Genomic DNA, 22,490 nt, shown 5'->3' with positions numbered 1-22,490 from the left:
GAGTGCTGGGGGTAGGGGTGAGTCCCCCCTGAAGTCAGGGTCCCTGAGAGAGTGCTGGGGGTAGGGGTGAGCGCCCCCTGCTGTCAGGGTCCCTGAGAGAGTGCTGGGGGTAGGGGTGAGTCCCCCCTGAAGTCAGGGTCCGTGAGAGAGTGCTGGGGGTAGGGGTGAGTGCCCCCCGAAGTCAGGGTCCCTGAGAGAGTGCTGGGGGTAGGGGTGAGCGCCCCCTGCTGTCAGGGTCCCTGAGAGAGTGTTGGGGGCGGGGGTGAGTCCCCCCTGCTGTCAGGGTCCCTGAGAGAGTGTTGGGGGCGGGGGGGAGCGCCCCCTGCTGTCAGGGTCCCTGAGAGAGTGCTGAGGGCGGGGGTGAGTCCCCCCTGCATTCAGGGTCCCTGAGAGAGTGTTGGGGGCGGGGGTGAGTCCCCCCTGCTGTCAGGGTCCCTGAGAGAGTGTTGGGGGCGGGGGTGAGTCCCCCCTGCTGTCAGGGTCCCTGAGAGAGTGCTGGGGGCGGGGTGAGCACCCCCTGCTGTCAGGGTCCCTGAGAGAGTGCTGGGGGTAGGGGTGAGCGCCCCCTGCTGTCAGGGTCCCTGAGAGAGTGTTGGGGGCGGGGTGAGTGCCCCCTGAAGTCAGGGTCCCTGAGAGAGTGCTGGGGGTAGGGGTGAGTCCCCCCTGCTGTCAGGGTCCCTGAGAGAGTGTTGGGGGCGGGGTGAGCGCCCCCTGCTGTCAGGGTCCCTGAGAGAGTGCTGGGGGCGGGGGTGAGCGCGCCCCTGCGGTCACGGAACAGAAAGGCAGCGGCTGGAGGCAAAGCCCCGACGCTCGAAATGCTTACAAGAGGGTTAGAGCTCTGAGGCAGCTGGTTATTCTTTGGGCCACTTCTGTGAGGCCAGGGAAAAAGCCAAAATACAAAGGACAGGACGCGGGGCCTGAGCCCGCGGGGCCTGAGCCCGCACGCCCGAGCAGCACAGCCTTGTGTGCGGCCCCGCGGGCAACGTCCCGCCTCCCCTGGTGAGCTGACGTCACAGGTGTGTCACGAGGGCGCCCGTAGTGCCTCCCACCCCACTGCACGTGCCAGCGGCACAGAGACCCGTTTCTCATACATGCGCACGGCTTCACACCCACGCCTCACTTTCTGCACCTCGGGAGACGACGCCACAACCTGGGATGGCCGGCAGAGCTGTGGACGTGGGATCTGGCCAACACACCAGCCCTGGGAGCAACTGACGATACAACACTGAGAAGCCAGAGCAAAGAGACGAGAGGATGGCGGCGGTGCAGGCTGATCGAGATCAGGCCTGGCTGAGGGGGTCGCAGGAGAACAGGCACCCAGCCGTGCGGGGCAGTGGGTGCAGGTGTAGCCACACAGAAGGAGGGGCCGCGGAGGGCCCGAAGCCCCGGCGACTGCACGGGGGCGCCCGCGCCCGCCCCACCCCCGTCACCGTGAGGAAGTGGCAGCTGTGTTGACTTTTCGGGACCAGCAGCAGGACACCCGGCTCAACCAGGGCCGCAGATGCAGCACTTCTGATCTGGTGCCAGAGAACCAGATCGAGGTGAGGTCAGCGGCCCCCCTGCGGGCCCTCCTCCACGTCCCCTCCACCACCGCACACAGGAGGCCCTGGCCGATGCTCAGCGCCCTCTGCTTGTGTGGCCCCCTCGCCACAGGACAACTGGTGGAGAGCGATGTAAGAACACTGTCAGTCAAGCAGGGACTCAGGTGGAGGAGAGAGAACCAGGCCCCCGGCCCCATGCTGGCAGCCCCAGGGACTAAGGCCAGTCTCCCTCCTCCCCAGACGGTGGGGTCCCAGCAGAGAACACTGTGAGCAGGGGCCCCGCCCACACACTGCTCCCCCAGGGCAGCGCAGAGGCCCCTCAGGGAGGGAGGGACAGTCGCCACACACGGGAATTGGAAAGCGCCCTTTCCCCACGCCAGGCCTTCCCTGCTAGTGTCCTTCTCTTCAGGACGGTATTTAGAATTGTCAAGGTTCTCCCAAGTCCAGAGACAAGAAAACAAGTCTAATGTGCAGCTCTGAAGAATAAATCCACCGGAGTGCCCCCACCTCAATCATTAACCCATGTTAGCGATTTATTTTCACATGAAGTTATACTGCTGTTACAGGCCTTCAGAGCTAAAAACCAACCAAAGTTATAATCTAAAGCTTACATTTTTTCCCAACCCTAAAAAGACAGTGGAAAACATATACTAACAACCTTTACTTTAATTCTTGGGTTACTGGCTAATGACTATGGTTAAAATACTGAAAATATAGATGTCATTTTTCCTCAGTATTTAAAAGTCACGAGTCAACACAATTTCAGGTGGAAAATGCAGTTTAAATATTGTTAAGAATATTTTCTAAGAAATTAATGTTGACCAAACAGATCTTAATTTCTTTAGTCTCTTATCAAAGGCCAGAAAACAGAGTGAGTGGGATGGGCGGAGGTGATATATACATAATTTGTTTTGTTGTACGGCAGGAACCACACAGCACTGTAAAGCAATTTTCCTCCAATTAAAAAATAAATTAAAAAAAGAAATCAGAATAACATGGTTCTGAAATGACAGATGAAACTGGAAAGTGTATTTATTTTTTAAATGAGCACCAAGCAGGAGCATGGGCTCAGCCTCTTGAGTACCTCGTTTCTGGATGAAAACCCTGAGCAAGGGGTTTGCGCTGGAGACGGCCTTGCAGAAGTTGTCATCGTTGTTGATGGGCAGCAGGTCGCCATGCACGTCCGCATAGCCAATGGTCACCTCGGTGTTGGCGATGTGGTGGGTGTGCACGACGAGCTTGTAGAAGTCTTCGAACCTCCCAGGCTTCTGGCGGTCCAGAGAGAACCTTCGGAACTCGGCTCCAAACTAGGAGGAAACAGATAGCGGTGCGTGAACAGCAGGGACGGGCATTGGAGATGAGGCATCATGACTGGGCCTCCCGGAGGCCTGGACATGGCTGCATCGGCACCCCAGTCCTCGTGGAGCCCCAAGAGAAGGGAGGCGGAAGCATGGGGGAACAGTTCATGCGCATGGACCCCTGTCCTGCGGACCCCAGGAGAGGTGCGCAGCTCAGGCTGTAGGGTGGGGGTCCCTCCTCACCGGGGACCCTGGAGCATCCCCAGGTTGGGCCACACTGCACAGCCCAGGACATCCATCAGACACTTAAGAGGCATGAGTGAAACAAAGGCCAGCTGCAACTTCTGAACTCTCCCCTAAGGGGAATGGGAAGTCCTGGGCAGTTTTAATATTAAGGAAGGAAATGACTGGATATGATTTGCATTTTAAAAACACCAAATGGCTACACTTCAAAAGGATCACAAGTGGCAGCAAAATTGAAAGAAGAAGAAAACCTGGTGAAAACCATGCTTCACAAACCTCTGGGAGACAGGAGCATGGGTTCTGGCTAAAAAGACAGAGCAGGTCCCTTTAAAAAAGATGCAGCTCGCTGCCCTGCTCTGGGAAACAGCCGGGCCCACCTCTTTCCTGTCAGCCCCTGGCTCTGGCTCAAATGCCCACAGCGTTGCCTGCAGACCTCCAGGCCACCTGCTAGGCGTACCCTGGGTCACCTCCCGCAGGCTGACCTGTCCAGCGATCTAAGGACACCGCCTGTTTGTTTGGCCTGAGGCTGCTGGCTTAGGACACGCTGTTGTTCCTCACTTGGCAAAAGGGAACTTTATTCATCAGGCAGGACAGACTTTGTGCTCTTCTATATAACTGAAAACTAATTACATTGGTTCCAAAACACACAAAAATGAAATGTCTAATGTTTACATAAAACTAATAGTTACATCACCTAGACATTATGTCAACTACAAGGGCAATGCAACTCAAACCATGCAGGTGTGAGCGGCTCTAAAATTTGGGGAGGCATCAGTCATGGAGGACCCCCGAGTTCTGGAACTGGCTGCTTTGGAATGCAGCCCAAGAATGTGTGTTTTTCACAAGTGCCCAGGAGGAGCTGATGCTGCTGGTCTGGGAATCACTCAGATAAAACCACTGACTTAAAGGGAATATCTCCAGACCTCAACTTACACAGATCCCTGAGAAACAGACTCAGATCTTATTTCCCTTTTACAAAGCAAAGGAAAACACCATTCTTCATTGCCCCTGAAATAAAAAAAACTTCAAGTTTGGGAAAATCCACCTTCAGTGGCTAATTAAACTAAAGCCTGCTCCACACGCTGAGGTCCAGGGGTGTGTTCTCCTCTATCCCCTTGCCGTCTCCCTGTTACTTCTTAATATCTTCTCTAAGGAGGCACACATGAGCAGGCTGCCAGGCTGCCGGGGAGCAAGGCACACCCCCTCTTACACACAGGGAGACATCCTAGGCTGGCAAAACTTTTCAAGACACGAGATCAAGCAGACAACACAAGTTTAATGTGATTTCTTTCATAATCAGTTATCCAGTCACATCATGATGTTTATTTCAATAAAAGTCACCCATCATCTTTCCTGTATGCTATCTCACATATGCTAATTTCCAGAGCAATTAGTTTTTATCAACACTTGCCTCATTTTCACTAAATACACAAGAAGAGTTTAATCATATCTAATGAAACCAGTAAGACTATTTTTGACTTTTACCTCAGTCAAATATTCCCCCAAACTGGATACAACACACTCACTTCCCTCCAAGGGACATCAGACACCTTGTCCCCCTCCCTACTTCTAGCCTTAGGCCACATATTTAAGTAATGAGAAGCAGCAGTGTATTAGATAGGTTAGTTCTGCAGTGTTATAGTCTTGACTGCACTTGGTATTAATCTCAGATGAAATTCAATTTGTTTCATAGTTCTTTTAGTACTTTTCCTCAAAATACATGTTAATTTGAAATGCAGATGAATTCTGAGTTTTTCCTGACAGAAAGCAAGTCTGGTTTGTGTTTGATAAAGAGGCTGCCTATGCTTCATTTGCTGAATGAGTTCCAAAGTTGGGCAAAAAGAAGTGTGAAATGTGAGATGATAAAAGCATTTTTTTCGAACTTTTTTTATTGTGGCAAAATATACATAAAATTCACCATCTTAACCATTCTTAAGTATACAGTTCGGTGGCATTAAGTACTTTCACACTGCTGTACAACCAAGGGCGCTATCATCCGCCTTCACTCTATCTTGTAAAACTAAAACTCTGCTCCCATCAAGCAGTAACTACCATTTCCTGGCTCCCTGACCCTGCAACCACTGCTGTGCTTTCACTTTTTCTCTCTCTCTACATATGTATAGATTTCTCTCTCTCTATATATATATATGCATATAATTCATTATCAGATACATGATTTGTAAACCTCTCCTCCCATCTGTCTTTTACTCTGTGGTGCTGGGAGGGAAAGATAGACTTTTGATACAGTTGTGTAACTTACTTCCTAACCTAGGCCAGGCACAGTAATGCAAGTTTTTCTTAAAACTTTCCTTGAAATTGGTAGCTGTTTTACAGGTTGATTATGGAATAATGTAACAGACAAAAGGGTGAAGCTCAGCGGCTACCCTTTCATGAGTCCTGCTGTGGAGACACAGTCCACAGTGAGATGCTGAACACATTAGGATGTGATTCTCCAGTGAATTTCAATTTTGGTTCAGTATTCCATAGGGATCCCTCTCTCCTAATGCAGCAGTCTTCACATGTGACATATCCTGTCAAAAATTTTGGAAAAACCTACCAGTATAAAAGGGATAATACACTTTTAAGTTGGCATCTAAATTTTTCATAATAAAAATAAATAGTTGCAAAGAATATAATTTCCAGCTGTGCTGTGCTTAGTTACTCAGTCGTGTCTGACTCTTTGTGACCCCATGGACTGTAGCCTGCCATACTTCTCTGTCCAAGGGATTCTCCAGGCAAGAATACTGGAGTGGGTTGCCATGCCCTTCTCCAGGGGATCTTCATAACCCAGGGATTGAACTCAGGTCTCCCACATTGCAGGCAGATTCTTTACTGTTTGAGCCACCAGGGAAGCCCTAATTTTCAGCATGCTGTAATTATTTTATTTAAAAATAAATATTTTATCATATGATCTTTTCAATATAGTCAATGAAATCTAAATGTCATAGTCATTTGATACTACCAACATATATTTTAAAATAGAATGAACGAGCTCTTTTATACTAATCAAAAAATCCAACAAGGTGGTTTTTTTCTCTTTGATCTTTGGTTTCCATTGCACTGCCCCAGGAGAATTTAATCCTGATATTTTATCCTAATAATTTATGCTTGGTTACCCTATCACTCTCCTCTACAACAAAATTAGATAAATTGAAGTTAAACATTACCCTTGAGGCCGTAAGTCTCTCTTTGTGAAAATATTTCAAAGTTGTTTCTGTTGGGTATAGAGTTTTAGTTTTGAAAAATGGGAGTGTTCTGGAGTAGATGCACAACAATGTGAATGTAATTAACACTACTGAACTACACTGGGTTTCCCTGGTGGCTCGGCTGGTAAAGAATCCGCTTGCAGTGCGGGAGACCTGGGTTCTGTCCTTGGGTTGGGAAGATCCCCTGGAGAAGGGAAGGGCTACCCACGCCAGTATTCTTGCCTGGAGAATTCCATGGACAGAGGGGCCTGGCCGACTACAGTCCTTGGGGTTGCAGAGAGTTGACGTGACTGGGTGACTTTCACTTCACTTCACCTCAAACTATATGCTAAAAAGTGGCTGAGACAGTGAATTTTATGCATGTGTATTTTATCGCATTTATAAATCAAGTAATGTAAAAAAAATAGATTTTTACAGTAAAAAAGTTTCTAATTGTCTTTGGAATTATTAAATCAAATTGGAACATAGTTATAAGATTTGACAAATGATTATTAGCCTTCCAAAGTAAACATTTAAAAAACTTTGGTTTAATGAGAAGTACTGATTGCTAAATGTGGCATGGGTAGCAGTGATTCTTCTGCTGCTTCTCATTGTCATGGTGTTGGTACTGAGAGGCCTTTCATGTGACAGGAGGAGACAGCAGTGAGCTCTGAAGGCACAGAGATGCTCAGCCTGTGAGTCTCACCAAGTCTTGTGCCAGAAATATCCATAGAGCAGCCTATGATTAGAATTATTTCAAACAGTCCATTAGACGACAATTCAATTAGGACCACATTCAAGTTTGCTGAAAACAGATTTGGAAAATATGTGACTTGGAAGATTTATTGCCCAGTCATTAAAGCCATTAACTTTTTCAATTTCTGGTAATTATACCAAGAATTATATGGCAATGAATTGTGCCAGCTAATTCCTTCATTTAGAAGAAACTTGTCTGATCTGATCTAATGGGAAAGTAAAAATATAAAATTAAAAAATAAAATAATTTTGTCATATTGAAGTTGGACCCTTCCCTAACACCATTATAAAAAATTAACTCAAATGTATCCATGGCCTAAATATAACACATACAACTATAAAATTCTTGAGCAAAAACATAGGGCGAAAGTTTCAGGACACCGGGTTTGGTGATGATTTCTTGATATGACACCAAAGACACAGGTAACAAAATTAAAAAAGACACTAGAATTCTTAAAAACTTAATTTTATTCATCAGAGGACAATATCCACAGAGTAAAAAGGCTTTGAAAAGTGGTGAAGACAGTCCTACCTTTATTCCAGCAGAATCCTAAGAAGGTCAAGTCCCTTACATAAAATGCTGCAATATTTGAATGTAACCTACACACACTCCACACACCCATACTTTAAATCAACTCCAGTTCAGTTCAGTCATTCAGTCGTGTCTGACTCTTTGCGACCCCATGGACTGCAGCATGCCCGGCCTCCCTGACCATCATCAACTCCTGAGTTTACTCAAACTCATGTCCATTGAGTCAGTGATGCCATCCAACCATCTCATCCTCTGTCGTCCCCTTCTCCTCCTGCCTTCAATCTTTCCCAGCATCAGGGTCTTTTCAAATGAGTCAGCTCTTCGCATCAGGTGGCCAAAGTACTGAAGTTTCAGCTTCAGCATCAGTCCTTCCAAAGAATATTCAGGACTGATTTCCTTTAGGATGGACTGGTTGGATCTCCTTGCAGTCCAAGGGACTCTCAAAAGTCTTCTCCAACACCACAGTTCAAAAACATCAATTCTTTGGCACTCTAGCTTTCTTTATAGTCCAACTCTCACATCCATACAAGACTAGTGGAAAAACCATAGCCTTGATTAGATGGACCTTTGTTGGCAAAGTAACGTATCTGCTCTTTAATACGCTGTCTAGGTTGATCATAACTTTTCTTTCAAGGAGTAAGCGTCTTTTAATTTCATGGCTGCAGTCACCATCTGCAGTTCTTTTGGAGCCCAAGAAGACAAAGTCTGTCACTGTTTTCCCATCTATTTCCCATGAAGTGATGGGACCAGATGCCATGATCTTCGTTTTCTGAATGTTGAGCTTTAAGCCAACTTTTTCACTCTCCTCTTTCACTTTTATCAAGAGGCTCTTTAGTTCTTCTTTGCTTTATGCCTTAGGGGTGGTGTCATCTGCATATCTGAGGTTCTTGATATTTCTCCCAGCAATCTTGATTCCAGCTTGTGCTTCTTCCAGCCCAGCGTTTCTCATGATGTACTTTGCACAGAAGTTAAATAAGCAGGGTGACAATATATAGCCTTGATGTACTCCTTTCCCAATTTGGGACCAGTCTGTTGTTCCATGTCCAGTTTTAATTGTTGCTTCCTGACCGGCGTACAGATTTCTCAAGAGGCAGGTCAGGTGGTCTGGTGTTCCCATCTCTTTCAGAATTTTCCAGTTTGTTGTGATCCACAAGTCAAAGGCTTTGGCATAGTCAATAAAGCAGAAATAGATGTTTCTGTGGAACTCTCTTGCTTTTTCCATGATCCAGTGGTTGTTGGCAATTTGATCTCTGATTCCTCTGCCTTTTCTAAAACCAGTTTAAACACCTGGAAGTTCACATACTGTTGAAGCCTGGTTTGGAGAATTTTGAGCATTATTTTACTAGTGTGTGAGATAAGTGCAATTGTGCAGTAGTTTGACCATTCTTTGGCATTGCCTTTCTTTGGGATTGGAATGAAAACACCTTTTCCAGGGCTGTGGCCACTGCTGAGTTTCCCAAATTTGTTGGCATATTGAGTGCAGCATGTTCACAGCATCATCTTTTAGGATTTGAAATAGCTCAGCTGGAATTTCATCACCTCCACTAGCTTTGTGTATTTTGTTCTGTGTATTTAACGCAATTTTTCAAAAAAGATCTAGGGTTCCTTATCAAACTGGCTAATTCTGGATATGAGTCAAGAAATTCATATGAGCCTATGAATCTCATCCTTCTAAGAGGCAAGGAATGATCAAAGACTATTAGGGTCATATCAAAAGGACTCAGGAACTAGTTTGAATAATCTCCCAACAGTGGATCATTTGTGTGTTTATCATTGATAAGGATGATAATTTCTGGAAGTTTCCTAGGAACCGACCTACTATTTTTTTTTTTTTTTCCAATTATGGCTGTACTGGGTCTTCGTTACTGTGCAGGCTTTCTCTAGTTGCTGTGAGTGGGGGTTACTCTGTGTTGTGGTGTGTGGGCTTCTCATTGCAGTGGCTTCTCTTGTTGAGAGTATGTGTTCAGTAGTCGTGGTGTACAGGCTCAACTGTTCTGTGGCATGTGGAGTCTGCCTGGACCAGGGATTAAACCCATGTGCCTTGAACTGGCAGATGGATTCTTATCCACTGTACCATCAGGGAAGTCCCAACCTACTATTTTGAAAATATGTAAATAATAAAGAAAGAATCAAGCATTAATATTTATTGAATTTTACAGCTGACCATACCTGTTATTCCTACTATTCAATAGAATAGTAAAAATGGCAAGGGAGGGTGGAGTTCACTTCTTTAAAATTTTTAGTTATCTCAAATGAAATAAGGAAGTCAGTAAGCAAAAATGAATCAGTCTTTAAATGAAACTCACTTTTATTTCCTTTAAAATATTAAGTAATAAAATGACCATTATAATTTCAAAACAAAGATTTATCTATCTTATCTATTTTGACACTCTTTTCCTTCAGGAAGAAGGGATACTTCTGACAAATGCTTGTTGAATGAACAATACCTAGGACTCAGTTGCTACAAACATAATATGCTATTGAGTAAACTATGTTTCTGATAAAGTTCTTTTTCAGTGAGAAGCCTTTCCTTGGCCAAGAAGCAAAGAGGCAAAATGAGTGGTAGAAACCCAATAAAGCTAAGAACTTGGGAAACACAAGTTATTTGTTGTCCTAAAAGTTAACCTTGAAGTACTTCTAAAACAGTGGAGTAATGATCAGCACAAATCTGCTCCTCCATAAAAGCAGTGAGAGCACTGGCAAAGAGAGTAAAAAAATCCAACTTTTTGAGAATTCTGGAAATTAATCAAAGGTTTGCAAGCAACAATGCAAGGTGTGTTTATTCCAGAAAAGCATCTGAATCTCAGAGTGGCAAGCTTTACGGTGTTTTAACTTCTTGTGCTCTGTTCCTCAGCTTTGAAAACCAGCAGCCTAATAGTTTTACAGGGGGCAGAACTGGTTTGGAGCTCACCTCAGAGCACCATATGCACAGAGCTGTCATCATTAAACCTGTTTCACAGGTCCCTAGAAAAGCCCTGTTCACAGGGTTTGTCTTTATTTAGCTTGAGTCAGAACTCACTTGTTGGGAAAAGCCCTTTCCTCAGGACATTTGTTAAGAACAATCAGCAGCAATTGTTTAATGAATAAAGATTATATAGTACAAGTTTCATTTTTAAATGGAATTTTTACAACGTGATAGAAATTATCTTTTTTTTTTTTTTAAAAAAATCTTTATTTATTTGGCTATGTTGGGTCTTAGCTGTAGCATGCTCAGTCTTTGTTGCCACATGTGGGATCGTGTTCCCTGACCAGGGATTGAACCCAGGCCCCCTGCATTGAGAGCTCTGAGTCTTATCCGCTGGACCACCAGGGAAATCTCTGGAAATTATCTTTTGTAACTACATTTATTAGGGACTTTCCTGGTGACTCAGATGGTAAAGTGTCTGCCTACAATGCAGGAGACCTGAGTTCAATCCCTGGGTCAGGAAGATCTTCTGGAGATGGAAAGGGCAACCCACTCCAGTATTCTTGCCTGGAAAATCCCATGGATGGAGGAGCTTGGTAGGCTACAGTCCTTGGGGTAATCAACTACATTTACTACAAGAAAACTTAGATGTAAACTTCAAAATATATTGGCTTCCCTGATAGCTCACTTGGTAAAGAATCTGCCTGGAATGCAGGAAACCCCAGTTCAATTCCTGGGTCGGGAAGATTCCCTGGAGAAGCAATAGGCTACTAACTCCAGTATTCTTGGGCTTCCCTTGTGGCTCAGCTGGTAAAGAATCTGCCTGTAATGCAGGAGACCTGGGTTCAGTCCCTGGGTTGGGAAGACCCCCTGGAGAAGGAAAAGGCTACCCACTCCAGGATTCTGGCCTGGAGAATTCCAGTCCATGGGGTCACAAAGAGTCAGACATGACTGAGCAAATTTCACTTCACTTCACTATACAGGTAATTCTCAAAATTCTTTTCACAGGGTTGTAATGTATGAAGATTACTGCATAGGGCATAGGAATTGCCACAAAAATACCTGAGTCAACGTACCAACTAGGACAAAGACAATAAAAAGCAATGTGGTGATTCTTACCTGTTAGGATGACTACCAGAAAACAAGTGTTGGGGAGGACATGAGGAAATGGGAACTTTAGAGCACTGTAGAAAACAGTAGGGAGGTTCCTCAAAAAATTCCCCAACCAGGGACCAAACCCATGCCTCCTTCAGTGGAAGCATAAAGCCCTAATGACTAGACTGCAGGGAACTCCTGGAAGTTATTGTTTAATGGGTATGCATGCATGCATGCTAAGTCGCTTCAGTCCTGACTCTTTGCGACTCTATGGACTGTAGCCTGCCAGGGATTCTCCAGGCAAGAATATTGGAGTGGGTTGCCATGCCCTCCTCCGGGGGATCTTCTCAACCCAGGGATCTAACCCGTGTCTCCTGAGGCTCCTGCACTGGCAGGCAGATTCTTTACCACTAGTGCCACCTGGGAAGCCCATAACGAGTATAGGGTTTAAAGATGAGAAGTTATGAGTATAATAGTGTGATGACTGCACAACAATGTGAATGCACTAATACCATTACACTGTACCCCTAAAATGGCTAAGATGGTAAATTTTACTACAATAGAAAAATAGAGGAACATTTTTGAAATGCTGGGGAGTGAGTTGTCTGAAGAAGGCTTTGATAAGCTCTGATATATTCCTGGAAATATATAAGTGCACATACATGTGCAGGACTGTGGGCATGGTCAGGAAAGACCTGAGAATGTTGCAATCTCTCATAGCTGGCTGACTGTGAGATTCTGTGCAATCAGGAATTGAAGGCTAAAGCAAAGCTGTAAACTGCTGGAGTGCTGAAAATGTACCCTAGTACATACATATAAACCAAAGGATGGGAGACTTATTGGTTCAAATCATTTAATGATATCTCTGTCCAATCATCAGATGACCATTAAGCTAAATGAGCAGAGCTTCAGTGGTCACATATGAGGAAAAAATACACTTTACAGCATTAACCCAGGAGAGTTATTGAACAAACAGTAGCAGCTACCACAAACCTTTGAGGGAACAGTCTGACTTTCAGAGTTATCATATCATATCTGACTTTCAGAGTTATCATATTATTTAAAATATTTAGTTTTCAACAAAATTATGAGATATACAAAGAAATAGTGAAAAAAGCCTAAACAGAGTTAAACATTCAATGCAAACTGTCCTTGAGCTGGCCCAGAATTTGCACATACTAGACAAAGATTTTTAGATAAACTATTGTAAATACTTACAAATAACTGAAGGAAACCATACACAAAGAGCTCAATGAAACCATGAAATGATGTCTCACCAATAGAGAATAATAGAGATGAAAATCTTTTGTTTGAAAAGAACCAAATAGAAATTCTAGAGTTGAAAATTATAACTGAAATGAAAAATTCCCTAATCTCAACAGTGGATTAGACATGGCAGAGAAAGAATCAGCAAACTTGAAGATAGGTCAGTTGAGAGTATCCAGTCTGAGAAGCAGAAAAGAAAAAGAAGTGAAGGAAAATGAACAGTCTTAGCGATGTTCTATCTGTGCCATACTATCAAGCATACCAAGGAACACATCTGGAAGTCCTAGAGGAGAGTGAGAGAAAAAAAGGCTAAAGGATATTTGAAGAGACACTGGTCAAAAACTTCCCAGATCTGATGAAAAAGTTTAATTTACATATCCCAAAGTTCAACAAATTATAAGTAGGATAAACTCAGGCCCACATTTAGATGCATTATAGTCAAACTACCAAAACCCAAAGTCAAAGAGAAAATCTTGAAGGCAGCAAGAGAATAACAATTTGTTGTGTACAAATGATCCTCAATAAATTGACAATTGTCTTCTCATCAGAAACCACAGAGGCTAAAATGCTGCAGAATGACATGTTCCAAGTTGTGGGTGGAAAAAAAAAATCAACCAAGAATTCTATATCCAGCAAAACCATCCTCCAAAATGAAGGAAAAATGAGATATTCCCAAATAAACAAAAGCTAGGCAAATCTGTCACATGGAACATTCTCCAAGATAGATCATATTTTAGACCCTAAAACAAGCCTTAATAAATTTGAAAGGACTGAAATAATACAAAATATGTATAATTCCAACCACAATGGAATGAAATTAGAAATCAACAATGGAGGAAATTGGGGAAATTCATAAATATGATGAAATTAAACAACACACTCAATAAATAACCAATGGGTTAAAGAATAAATCACAATGGAGATTAGCAAACACAAAGAGATTAAAGAAAATGAAAACACACCATACAAAAATTTATGGGACTTGGCTAACACAGTGCTTAAAAGAGATTCACAGCTATAAATAGCCAGAGTGAAAGAAAAAAAAAAAAGATCTCAAAACAATAACCTAAACTACCACCGTTCATTTCAGTTGCTCAATCTGTCCAGCTCTTTGCAACCTCATGGACTGCAGCATGCCAGGCTTCTCTGACCATCACCATCTCCCAGAGATTGCTCAAATTCATGTCCATCAAGTCGGTGAAGCCATCCAACCATCTCATCCTCTGTCGTCCCCTTCTCCTCCTGCATTCAATTTCCCAGCATCAGGGTTTTTTTCAAATGAGTCAATTCTTTGCATCAGGTGGCTGAAGTATTGAAGTTTCAGCTTCAGCATCAGTCCTTCCAATGAATATTCAGGACTGATTTCTTTGAGGATTGATGGGCTTGATCTCCCTATAGTCCAAGGGACTCTCAAGAGTCTTCTCCTACACCATAGCTCAAAAGCATCAATTCATCAGTGCTCAGCTTTCTTTATAGTCCAACTCTCACATCTATACATGACTATTGGAAAAACCATAGTTTTGAAAACTACCACCATTAGAAACTAAAACAGCACAAAAGTAATCCAATGCAAGTAGAAAGTAAGAAATTATAAAGATTAGAACAGAATGTGATAGAGAATAGAAAAAAATATAGAAAATAACAAAAGCAAAAATAGGTTTTTGAAAAGATCAAAGATCAATAAAATTGACCAATTTTAGGTAGGAGGGGTCAAGGAGAAAAGATTTAGAGTACTAAAATCAGGAATGAAAGAGGAAACATTACTATTGAGCTTAAGGGATTAAGAAGGGTTGATGTATGGCAAAACCAATATAATATTGTAAAGTAATTAGCCTCCAATTAAAATAAATAAATTTATATTAAAAAAAGAAGGATCATAAGCATCACAGTAGTAACAATCATACCTAACACCCAAGAAACTCCTTGAAGAATTGACTGACCTAGAAATGGTATACAGAATACACAAGATGAGCCTGGGAAATTTTATAATACCAGACAGTAAGAAAGTGCTAAAAACAAAATACCTAAACATCGGATATGTCAAAGAGAAATGCGAACCAACTGAAAAGGCTCCAAATTGCTGAAGCTGGTATAATATGAGCAACAAAATCAGTAGTGGTACTGGATTAAACTCAATGTACAAAATAAATGTCCACATGTCCATAATGACATAATAAATGGCTGAACAGTAATTGGGAGAGAATAGACAGATCTATCATGCAGAAGAACTCCAAGTAATTGACGTAGATACACACCTTCAAGGAGATAGAACATAACCCAGAGCTCATCCCAAATACTGTATGGAAAGTGAGAGAAAGGATAAGTGGAGAAATGGGGAAAACATTCCCAGCTGTGTCATCAAGGTCAACAGCAACAGTAATGGGCCATGTTGACCGTGTGCACTCTTGATAAGATGTGATGAAAATGGCACTTTACCTCTGCGGTCTTCCTCTCCAAACCAGTACTCTCTGTACAGTAATGCGAAGCCCAACAGGCAAATCTCACTGAAGGACAATCCACAAAAGATAGTGGATTTTTAAGAAGTGACCAACACTCCTTAAAACTGCTCAGGTCCCTCTTGAGCTGCTATAACAAAATACCATGGACTGGCTAGTTTAGACAAGAATTTTTTTTTCTCACAGTTCTTGAGGCTGGAAAGTCCAAGGTCAAGGTGTTGGCAGATTCGGTATCTGGTGAGAGCTCTTTTCCTGATTTGCTGATGGCTGCCTTCATACTGCGTGTCCTCACATGATGGAGCAGTTTTGTGTCTTTTCCTCTGGACATTAATTGCATCACGAGTTTCCCACCCTCATGACCCTAATGTAACCCTAATTAACTCCCAAATGCCATCAAACTGGGGATTAAGGGTTCAACATATGGATTAAATTCGACATTCAACTTATAGAGGTAGTACAAAACAGAGCATAATTCTCATGGTCAAGAGGAACCTAAGGAGATATCACAACAAATATAATGTATCCTGTACAGGATTTTGAAACACAAAGCTAAAAAGAGTATTAGATGAGAACCTCATGCGAAGAGTTGACTCACTGGAAAAGACTCTGATGCTGGGAGGGATTGGGGGCAGGAGGGGAAGGGGACGACCAAGGATGAGATGGCTGGATGGCATCACTGACTCGATGGACATGAGTCTGAGTGAACTCCGGGAGATAGTGATGGACAGGGAGGCCTGGCGTGCTGCGATTCATGGGGTCGCAAAGAGTTGGACATGACTGAGCGACTAAACTGAAGGAAAAATAAATATGCATTCCATTGAAATGTACAATATTTACAGACCTATTATAACACATGTACCATTAGATTTTATTAACATTAGATGGTAATAACAGAGGAAACTCGATGTGGTATACATATGGAAATTCTCTGTACTATTTTCTCAACTTTTCTATAAATCTAGAGTTGTTCTAAAATTAAAAGTTTTCTTTTTAAAACTATGACAAAGGAATGCTACTAATAACTGTATGTCAACAAATTTGATAACCAAGGTGAAAAGGATAGATTCCTAGAAATACACAGATTACCAAAACTGACTCAACAAGAAATAGACAACCTGATTAAACTTATTACAAGATATTTAATTAGTAATTTTGAAACTGCCCACAAAGAAAAGCCCATGTCCATATGGCTTCACTAGTGAATTCTAGTAAACATTTACATAAATAACACCAATTCTTCACAAATCTAAAACGCAAAAGAGAAGGAACATTTTCCAGCTTATTCTTTGAAGTATTATTACCCTGTGAAAGCCAGAAAAAGACATTACAGGAAAACTACAAACTAATATCCATTGTGAATAGAGACTCAGAGATTCTCAACAAAACACTTGTAGGCCATATCCAGTAAAGAACTATACAAAAAGAACAATACATTATGACCAGTGAGATTTATCACAGGGATGCAAGATTAGTTTAACACCTGAACATCATGTAGTATATAATAGTAATAAAGAACAAAGCCACATGATCATCTCAGTAGATGCAGAAGCAGCATTTGGCAAAATCTAACACATTTTAACGATCTAAAATACTCAATGAATTAGGAATATAAGGGGACTTCTCCACCCTGATAGAGGGCTTCTACGAAAATCCATAGGTAACCTCTGGAAATTAATAAAGGAGACCTCAACTAAAATTAGAGTTGGGAATGACCTGCAGAGGGAGCTCTCATACATTACCACTCACCATCATTTGCACACACTGATCTTCATGTACACACCTCAAAGGAAGAAGCATACCTTGCACTCCCAAACAGGAAGTGACTACATTACTATCCCAAAGGAAGAATTTCTCCTTGCTCAGCAACAGTCCTGCCAATGAGAAACATCACAGCTCAACCAATGAGAAGCCATCATCAGTCTGAACTTCTACCTTCCTCCAATGAACTTTCACTTAGAACAGACCCTGCAACTTCCCCATTTTCCCCATAAAAGCAGATTCCTTTCCTTTGTTCTGTGAACATGCCTGTGGTTTGCCATAGATTGCATGCTCAAATTGCAATTTTTTGCTGTTTCCAAATAAACCCTGAAAGTGTGTTAGTTGCTCAGTCATGTCTGACCTTTTGCAACCCATGGACTGTAGCCCACCAGGCTCCTTTGTCCATGAAATTCTCCAGGCAAGAATATTGGAATGGGTAATCATTCCCTTCTCCAGGGGATCTTCCAGACCCAGGGATCAAACCTGGGTCTTCTGCACTACAGGCAGATTGTTTACCATCTGAGCCACAAGGAAGGTCCCAACACCTCGTGCTTAATGGTTAACGACAGAGATTTTCACCCTGAGATGTGGAACAAGGAAAGAATTTCCATTCTAACAACTACTGTTTAACATTGTGCTACAGGTTCTACCCAGGGCACCTAGGGAAAAAATAAAAGACATCTGGTTTGAAAAGGAAGAATTAAAAATATGTCTATCCCCAAATGATACATTCTTATACGTAGAAAGCTCTAAGGAATCTGCAATAATTACTTATTAGACCTAATAGATGAGTTCAGTATGATTGCTGGAAACAGTATCAACATATGAATATAAATTTTATTACTGTACACTAGCAATGAGCAACTGAAAATGAAATTAAGAAAATTTCATTTATAATAGCATCAGAAAAGATTAAAATATTTAGGAATAAATGTAACAAAAGAAGTGAAAGACTCATATACTGAAAACTACAGTGTACAGAGTATTGTTGAAAAATTAAAGAAGACCTGAATAGTGTGAGCACATATATAGACATGTAAAAAGGACAAAATAAACAGCCTTTAATTCATAAAGTAAGACTTTTTTGGAATAGTAGCCATCTTGTTCTTCATTTCTAATATATTACCTATAATTCTCTGATGAGTTTGCATTTTGCCAAGTATTTTTCTCAAAGTTATTGGCAGACATCTTCAGGAAGCAGATGGTTACTTATGGCATGAAAGGAACGACAGAAGGAAGGAAGGAAGGAAGGGAAAAAAAGATTCAATGTTTATGAACTGGAAGACTGTTAATATAGAATCATTTCTAGCCCTATCAAAATCGTAGCTGCCTTTTTACAATAATTGGCAAGCTGTCCCTAAAATTTATATGGAAATGCAAGGGACCCAGAAAATCCATAAGATTCTTGAAAAAGAAGAACAGCAGGGATTCATGTTTCTGAATTTCAAAACTTACAGTGTACTGCTGGCATAAGAGTAGACATATAATCAATAGAATAAAATTGGGAGTCCAGGAAAATAACCCTTACATTTGTGATCAATTGATTTTGAGAAGAATTCTAAGACTACTGAATGGTGACATAGAGTAATCTTTTCAACAAATGGTGTTGTGAGAATTTGATACTCACAGGCAAAGCAGTGAAGTTGGACTCCTACTTCAGAAATAGATTTAAGGGACTAGATCTGATAGATAGAGTGCCTGATGAACTATGGACGGAGGTTTGTGACATTGTACAGGAGACAAGGATCAAGACCATCCCCATGGAAAAGAGATGCCTTACAAATAGCTGTGAAAAGAAGAGAAAAGCAAAGCAAAGGACAAAAGGAAAGATATAAGCATCGGAATGCAGAGTTCCAAAGAATAGCAAAGAGAGATAAGAAAGCCTTCCTCAGCAATCAACACAAAGAAATAGAGGCAAACAACAGAACGAGAAAGACTAGAGATCTCTTCGAGAAAATTAGAGATATCAAGGGAACATTTCATGCAAAGATGGGCTCGATAAAGGACAGAAATGGTATGGACCTAACAGAAGCAGAAGATATTAAGAAGAGGTGGCAAGAATATATAGAAGAACTGTACAAAAAAGAGCTTCATGACCAAGACAATCATGATGGTGTGATCACTCATCTAGAGCCAGACATCCTGGAATGTGAAGTCAAGTGGGCCTTAGAAAGCATCACTACGAACAAAGCTAGTGGAGGTGATGGAATTTCAGTTGAGCTACTTCAAATCCTGAAAGATGATGCTGTGAAAGTGCTGCACTCAGTATGCCAGCAAATCTGGAAAACTCTCCGTTGGCCACAGGACTGGAAAAGGGCAGGTTTCATTCCAATCCCAAAGAAAGGCAATGCAAAGAATGCTCAAACTACCATACCATTGCACTCATCTCACATGCTAGTAAAGTAATGCTCAAAATTCTCCAAGCCAGGCTTCCTCAGTACATGAATCGTGAACTTCCTGATGTTCAAGCTGGTTTTAGAAAAGGCAGAGGAACGAGAGATCAAATTGCCAACATCCACTGGATCATGGAAAAAGCAAGAGAGTTCCAGAAAAACATCTATTTCTGCTTTATTGACTATGCCAAAGCCTTTGACTGTGTGGATCACAATAAACTGTGGAAAATTCTGAAAGAGATGGGAATACCAGATCACCTGCTGTGCCTCTTGAGAAACCTATATGCAGGTCAGGAAGCAAGAGTTAGAACTGGACATGGAACAACAGACTGGTTCCAAATAGGAAAAGGAGTATCTCAAGACTGTATATTGTCACCTTGCTTATTTAACTTCTATGCAGAGTACATCGTGAGAAACGCTGCACTGGAAGAAACACAAGCTGGAATCAAGACTGCCGGGAGAAATATCAATAACCTCAGATATGCAGATGACACCACCCTTATGGCAGAAAGTGAAGAGGAACTAAAAAGCCTCTTGATGAAAGTGAAAGAGGAGAGTGAAAAAGTTGGCTTAAAGCTCAACATTCAGAAAACAAAGATCATGGCATCCGGTCCCATCACTTCATGGGAAATAGATGGGGAAACAGTGGAAACAGTGTAAGACTTTATTTTGGGGGGCTCCAAAATCATGGCAGATGGTGATTGCAGCCATGAAATTAAAAGATGCTTACTTCTTGGAAGGAAAGTTATGACCAACCTAGATAGCATATTGAAAAGCAGAGCTATTACTTTGCCAACAAAGGTCCATCTAGTCAAGGCTATGGTTTTTCCAGTAGTCATGCATGGATGTGAGATTTGGACTGTGAAGAAAGCTGAGCACTGAAGAATTGATGCTTTTGAACTGTGGTGTTGGAAAAGACTCTTGAGAGTCCTTTGGACTGCAAGGAGATCCAACCAGTCCATCCTAAAGGAGATCAGCCCTGGGATTTCTTTGGAAGGAATGATGCTAAAGCTGAAACTCCAGTACTTTGGCCACCTCATGCGAAGAGTTGACTCATTGGAAAAGACTCTGATGCTGAGGGGGATTGAGGGCAGGAGGAGAAGGGGACGACAGAGGATGAGATGGCTGGATGGCATCACCGACTTGATGGACATGAGTTTGAGTGAACTCCGGGAGTTGGTGATGCGATTTATGGGGTCGCAAAGAGTCGGACATGACTGAGCGACTGAACTGAACTGAACTGAACTGAAACTAAAACTGGATCCTAGACATAAATATGAGACCTAAAATTATAAACCTCTTAGAAGAATACATAGGATTACATTCATTACTTTGGTTAGGCAATAATTTCTTCAATATGATACTAAGCATGTGAAACAAAAGAGAAAAATTAGATAAATTGGCCTTCATCAAAACTGAAAACTTCTGTGCAGTAGGAAAGTGAAAAGATAATCTACAGAATGGGAGGAAAATTATCAAATTATATATAAAATGGACTTGCACCAAAAATATATAAAGAACCCTTAAAACTCAATGACAACAAACAACCTTATTAAAAATGGGCAAAGGACTAGATAGAGATTTCTCCAAAGAAGATATACACATGGCCAATAAATACATGAAAAGATGTTCAACATCATTAGTCATTAGGAAAATACAAATCAAAACTAATAAGCCACCATGTCATCCACTGGCATGACTATGATCAAAGAGATAGGGGACAGGGCCTTCCCAGGCTGTCCAGTGGTTAAGATGTTATGCTTCCACTGCAGGGAGCATGGGTTCGATCCCTGGTCAGGGAAGTAAGATCCTGTGTGCCATCTGATGTGGAAAAAAAGAGACAGAAACGACAATGTGTTGGTAAGAATGTGGAGGAATCTGGACTCTCTCATACGTTTTTGTAGGAATATAAAATATGTCTCTATTCTGGTGATCAGTTTGGCAGCTCCTAAAAATGTTGAATAAAGAATTGCCATATTGCCCAGAAATTTCACCCCTAGGTATGTACCCAAGATAAAGGAACACATAGGTCTACACAAAAACTCGTACATAACAGCGTTATTCAGAATAGCCAAAGAGTGAAAACTCCTCAGTTGATGAACGGATAAACCAAAAGTCATACATGCTCTTACTCCTGAATATTATTCGTCCATGACGAGGAAAGAAGTATGACAAATTTGAACCTTGAAAACATTACCTTAATGAAAGACATGAGACACGTCAGGTCATATGTTGTATGATCCTATTTATATGAGATATACAGAACAGGCAAATTCATAAAGAGAGTAGAGTAGTGGTTTCTAGGTGCTAGAAGTAGTAAGTAATTGAGAATGGCTGCTAATGGGTATGGGGCTTCTTTTTAGGCTGAAGAAAATGTTCTAAAATTAAATAATGGTAATGACTGCACAATTCTGAAAATACTAGACCCTACTGAATTTATACTTCAAAGATATGAATTTTATTTCATATGAATTGTAGTTTATAGGGCGTTTTACCTTTCACTTCGAAGAATAATTTTTAAAAATTATTTAGTTATTTATTTTTGGCTGTGCAGGGTCTTCGTTGCTGTTTGGGTTTCTCTCTAGTTGCAGCGAGCAGGGGCTGCTCTCTAGCTGCGGTGCATGGGCTTCTCATTGCGGTGGCTTCTCTTGTTGGGGAGTACGGGCTCTTGGTCTCTCGGGCTTCAGTCATTGTGGGGCATGGGCTTAGTTGCTCTGCAGCATGTGGGATCTTCCTGGATTAGGGATGGAACCCACATCTCCTGCATTAACAGGCAGATTCTTTACCACTGAGCCAACAGAGAAGCCTAAGAATAATTATTATTAACAGCCAACTGAAGGCTTTTTGGAAGTTTGTGTTGAGAAATATGGAAACTCCAGAAGGTGGTGGCAGACTGGTTGGTGCACATGGAGGCCCTGCTTTTGCTCCAGGCAGATGGAAAACACTAAGAGACTAAGGGTCTGGCATCCCCCGTCAGCACACATCAGTTTAGATGATGAAGATGTATTAAGAACTCAGGGAAGCCCCCACTCCCATTACTGCTGGGCCTTGCAGAGGAGAAC

At 42.0% G+C, this 22,490-nt stretch overlaps 1 protein-coding gene across 1 annotated transcript in view; it reads right to left on the bottom strand.

Moving 5' to 3' along the window:
• PARD6G (par-6 family cell polarity regulator gamma) overlaps nucleotides 1–22,490 on the bottom strand; it is a 73,414-nt gene that overhangs the window by 30,447 nt on the left and 20,477 nt on the right. Inside the window, exon 2 of the mRNA XM_068993985.1 lies at nucleotides 2,626–2,848. Coding sequence (XP_068850086.1) covers nucleotides 2,626–2,848 — 223 coding nt within the window. The remainder of the gene's footprint in view (nucleotides 1–2,625; nucleotides 2,849–22,490) is intronic.

This window comes from Capricornis sumatraensis, chromosome 21 (assembly GCF_032405125.1).
Source record: "Capricornis sumatraensis isolate serow.1 chromosome 21, serow.2, whole genome shotgun sequence".
In the NCBI taxonomy this organism is placed as follows: Eukaryota; Metazoa; Chordata; class Mammalia; order Artiodactyla; family Bovidae; genus Capricornis; species Capricornis sumatraensis.
This window is presented reverse-complemented; position numbering and strand designations above follow the sequence as displayed.